Genomic DNA, 4,968 nt, shown 5'->3' with positions numbered 1-4,968 from the left:
GGAGCTGTTCAGGCCACGCCCATGCGAGCGAAGTCCAACCTTTCTATTGGGTTGAATGCCTGTTCATCCTCAATCCCGGCCCAATCGTAAGCTTGCGTGGCACTTGGAACCGCACGGAGGTATGGCTGTACCAAGCTGTGGGCGCAGCCTGGTAACCTCTCTGTCTTTACCAGGAGAAAGGAGTCTGGGTCTTGGGGCTGGCTGGAGAGTGGGCATGGGAAAAATATCCTAGCGGAAATGCTCTTATTCGTGCAAGAATTATTTATTGAATGCTTACCCTGACAAAATCCTTGCAAATGAACTACACGGTTTGGCCCCCTTTGATACTCTTATCTCCTTCTCTTAACTGCTGCGGTTCCAGGCACACTGGCCTCCTTAGCAGTTCCGTAAACGTGCAGGCTGGCTTCCCCGTAAGGGCCTTTGCACTTGCTGTCCCCTTGGCCTGGAATGCTCTTCTTGCAGTTGGCTCCCTCCATCATGTCCTGCAGGTCTTTGTTAAAATGTCACCTTATCAATGAGTCCTTCTCAGTCCAAATTTTTAAAATTGCTATCTTGTCAGTTTCTTCCCTACTTTATTTCTCCAAAGCACTTATCTTCTGACATACTGTATCCTTCCTTTTATTGTTTATCTTTTTTTGTCTCCCTCAATATATAATAGAAGCATCATAAAGGAGCAAGTTTTGTCTCATTCACCATTGTTTCTCTAGCACTTAAAACAGTTTCTGGCACATAGTATAGGTACTCTATAAATATTTGTGGAATGAATGAATTTCTTGTGTGAATAAAGGGGGCTTCTGGGGACTGGAAGAGGAAGCTGTGAAAGAGACTTGCTTTTGCCCTTCCCCTCAGCCGGGCCTCCAAAGCTTCTCACGTACTGTGCTGGGTGCAGTGTCCAGGCCTAACTGGGTTGGGGGCCTCTTATGCATTCTGTGTTCATCAGCGTTGTAATTATTTGTGGAACTGCCTGTTTACATGCCTGCATTCACCCCCTTATTTCCAAAGCCCAAATCCCTTCCCTGCTCCCCTGTGCCCTCAGGACAAAGTCCAGGCCCCTTACCATGGCCCACATAGGCAGTTCCAACTGGAGCTTTGTGAACTGAGCCATGGTCCCCTCTCCAGCCATGCTGATATTTTAGTTCATTGAACAGTGCTGTGAGATCTACCTCCAGGCCTTCGATTACTCTATTTCTTCTGACTGGGACATTCTTTGCCTACCCGACTTTTCAAATCAGCTATTCTCCAGGAAATTTTCCCTGACCACCCCCCTGCCCCCACCTCAGGCTAGGGCAGATCCCTCTTTTTGGTCCCCCTCTACCCCCTAGAGTTTCCCCATCCCAGCCCTGACCACTCTGGGCTGTCCCTGGCTGGTGATGGGTCTGTCTCCCCACTGGACTGTGAGCTTCCTATGGGCAAGGTCCAGGGTTGCCTTGGTCACTGCTGAGTTCCCAGCATGGCCCATAAGGGGACCACTCAGTAGGCTCTCTTTAGAGGCTCAGTAGTTCCTAGAACAGGGTAGGCTCTCCTTGGGGTCTGAGTTCTATGGCCCCCAGCTTGGAGTGGGGAAACAGAGTAGGTGGTTTTGGAACGTAAGCACTAGGTCTAATTCCTTGATGGCTCCTAGCACTGGGAGGTCACACAGTAAGCCCTTTTTGGAGTCTGAGTCCTCTCTTCAAGGTGGGGACAGTAAATAAACTCGAAAGTTAGTGATTGGTTCTGATTCTTGTGCAAGTTGCAGTACAGGGCAGGCACACGGTAGGCAGGCCCAGTGGGGACTGTCTGATTCCTCTGCGTGTCCCACGACACAGTGAGCACACGGTAGGTCCCCCGGTGTGTTTTGGGATCACACGGGGCTGTGGAGGCGATGTGGGTGTGCTGGTGCACACAGGCTCCCTAGCAGACGTAGTTAGTATCAGTGCGAAGGATGCAAACAGCACGCACAACGATGCTTGACCGTGTATTTTTATTGAGTCGTTGCTCCCTGTCCGCTCTCCACGCAGTCGGGATAGACTAGGCCAGGCACGCGGCCCCCGAAGCGGTACGTGTACTTGCGCCCCCCGCTCTTGCGCACGATGTCGCGGCGGTAGTAGTAGCGCAGACCTCGGCTCAGCTTCTCGTAATTCATGCCGGGCTTCCTCTTGCGCTCGCCCCACAGCCGCGCCACCTAGGGCGGAGGCCGGGCTTAGTCTGAGGGGGCGGGAGAGGTGGGGAGTGGGAGGGGCTTGACAATAGATGGGTGGGGCGGGGTTGGGGTTCTGGTCTGTCAGCATGGGGGTTAGGCCCGGCGGAGCGGGGCGGAGTTGAGGGCGAGGCTGAGGGCGGGGCCTAGCACTAGGCGAAGTGCTGGTGGGGCTAAACTGAACACAGGGAGACCCAGGCGGGACTAAGCGGGTCTGGGAGGCTGCCCCACCTCTTTGGGGTCGCAGAGTTGGAACTCGCGGCTATTGCCCGTCCAGCGGATGCAGCTGCTACGCGCCCCGTCGTGGAGTAGCTCCAGGAGGAACTGCCACAGCTGAATGGGACCTGCGGGGTGGAGGCAAGTGATTACTCAGGTTTCCTGGCCCCAGATCATGTCGCTTCGATGACCCAGGAATCCGGATCCCCTCCTCCTCGGGGACCGAGTCCGGATTCCTCCGTCTAAGGGACCTAAGAGTTTGCCTTGGGGACCCAGGCATCGGGGCCCCCATCTTGGAGATTTAGGAGTTTGGCTGCCCCATCTTGGAGACCCAGGGATCCATATCCTCATCTCTTTCCTCTTGCCTAATGCAGGAGCCCAGGTCCTCCTCCCTTGCTCCCGGGAAGACTACCCGTGTCTTAGTCCTCTCCTCCCTGGGGACCCAACAGGAGGGCCACCGTCCCCTCCTCTCTCGAGCCCCGCCAGTTTCCCGGTCCCGCCCCCTTTGGCGCCTAGGCCCCGCCTCACTAGACTCCGGTTTCGCTCCCTTGGGACAAAGTGTCTCGGACCTCACCTCGGTGGTTAGCTTTGGGGTAACAAGCCAAGGTTGCGCGGTCCGACTGCTGGCTCGGTTCGGAAGAATTGGTGAGATCTGAAGTCTGGTACTCCTTCGAAGAGGTGGTGCAGTCCGTATGCAGCCCCGAGTCCCAGGAGATGGTACAGTCCGATCCCGCAGGCCCGCCCCACGAAATGGTAGAGTCGGCGGGCGGCTCCCCGCCGAGGCTCTTGCCCCAATAGGTGGTGCCGTCCGGACCAACAGAATAGTCCCAGCTGGTGGAGCTGGCGGCGACCTGGGCGCCCGACCACGGGTTGGCACTTCCCGCGGAGGTGGCGCAGTTCTGGGCGGCTGCCCCTTCAGAGCCAGCCCAGCGGGCGGGACCCAGGGCCTGGGAGACGTGGCTCCAAGGGACCGAGCCGGTGCACGGCAAGTCTGTCCAGTCTCCCGACCACGGAAGAGCCTGAGGGGCGGGTTCTGTGAGGACGAACGGACCCCAAGTGAGAGGAGCCCAGGTGTCCCGATCCCTGGCCCCCTCGGGGGTTCTAGGGGTCGAAGCGCGCAGTCCTGGCGCCTGGGGCCCCACGCTCCAGGATCTCGATCATGCCACCTTAAGGACACAGGCGTCCCCCGTCCTATCCCCGTTGCCCCTCAAAGATCGGGGAGTCTAAAGCTCTAGTCACAATGGAGGACCCCAGTCCCCTCCTCCCCCCACCTCTCCGCACACACTCACCCACCCCCCATGGAGCTTCTGGGTACGGTAATGTGGAGCCCCAGTCCGGCTGTGGGAACCCTGAGAGGGATAGGACGTACCAGAGTTTAGGGGATGGTGTGCACAATGACTAGAGACTCCCCTCAGCCACTCAACCCAGTGGTCTTTATTTGTCAGAGACTGAGAGTTATTACCCCCGCCCCTACTCTCTCAGACCTGGGACTCAGGAGGCTGTCTGGGCCCCTCCTCCTTCAACCTCTGGAGTTCAAGCCCACACCCCTCTCCCAGCTCAACCCCAGGAGTCCAGGCACGCCCCCTTCCTCCCTTAGAAGTCAGCCTCTCACCTTCCCCAGCGCTCAGGGATCCCAGCCCACAGACACTTTTCCAACATGTCTCCGCTGTCAGCGTGTCCCCTTGGAGTGCCAGTTCAGGGAAATAGAAGTCGAGTTCAGCTCCTTCTGCAGGCAAGAAGGTTAGAGCCCCGTCAGGGTCAGTGGAAGCGCCCACCTGAGCACCCTTCCCGCACACATTGTCTCAGCCCCAGCAGCCTACCCAGCCCTGACAGCCTGCTCCCCAGGGGCACTTCCTGTGCTGATGCTTCATCCCAGTTCCACAAATCCATGGCTGCTCGCTGTGAATATTCTGGGTCAGAAAAAAAAAAGGGCCCAGGGTGAGCTGGTGACACTTAGGGTCCCTGGAGTCTGAGCCCCATCCCTTGCTTCACTCAGACAGAGGAGTCCGGGCCTCTGCTCCCTCCTTCCCCAGGACCCTGGATTGTTGGCCTCCAGTGTCCTTTTCTCTCAGACCAGGAGTTAAGGGCCCCCAGACACCCAGACCCAGGAATCCAGGCCCCCAGACACCCAGACTTCCAGTCCCCAGTTCACAGCTCACCTCTGGCAGGTCCCTCTGCCCTCAGCCGGGGGTCTCAGCCCCATTTCATACCATGCACCCCCTCCCCCCAGGGGCCTGGGCAGGAGGGAATTTTCCAAGACGTCAGAGCTGGGGGTCGCAGCGGGGGTCGAGTTGCAGGGGCTGAGGCGGGGCCGAGCTGTGTCACCCCCGCCCCACTCCCCTCTGCCCCCAGAGATGGCCATCCGCCTCCACGGTAGCTTTGGCTGTCCTGCCGCAGGGGTGGCCTGGACCTGAACAGGAGCTTGGGAAACAGTGGGCTGGGTGAGACCCGGGTGAGGAGGGGTGTTTCCGGGGTGACTGGGGCGGGGGGGGGGGGGGTTGGGGGCCCCCCCTGCCGATGGAGGGGACATGGGTTCGTGCCCCGGTCCGGGAAGATCCCACATGCCGTGGAGCGGC

At 58.5% G+C, this 4,968-nt stretch overlaps 1 protein-coding gene across 1 annotated transcript; it reads right to left on the bottom strand.

Annotated features, from left to right (window-relative positions):
- Positions 1-1,960: 1,960 nt before the first annotated feature.
- ETV2 (ETS variant transcription factor 2) lies at positions 1,961-4,282 on the bottom strand. The gene is given in 7 exon segments (XM_007470998.1): positions 1,961-2,161; positions 2,408-2,520; positions 2,967-3,425; positions 3,682-3,741; positions 3,877-3,895; positions 4,039-4,118; positions 4,213-4,282. Coding segments are annotated over 7 exon segments (1,002 nt in total).
- Between the last annotated feature and the right edge of the window lie 686 nt (positions 4,283-4,968).

The sequence above is a fragment of the Lipotes vexillifer genome, unplaced genomic scaffold, assembly GCF_000442215.2.
Source record: "Lipotes vexillifer unplaced genomic scaffold, Lipotes_vexillifer_v1.1 scaffold182, whole genome shotgun sequence".
NCBI lineage: Eukaryota > Metazoa > Chordata > Mammalia > Artiodactyla > Lipotidae > Lipotes > Lipotes vexillifer.
This window is presented reverse-complemented; position numbering and strand designations above follow the sequence as displayed.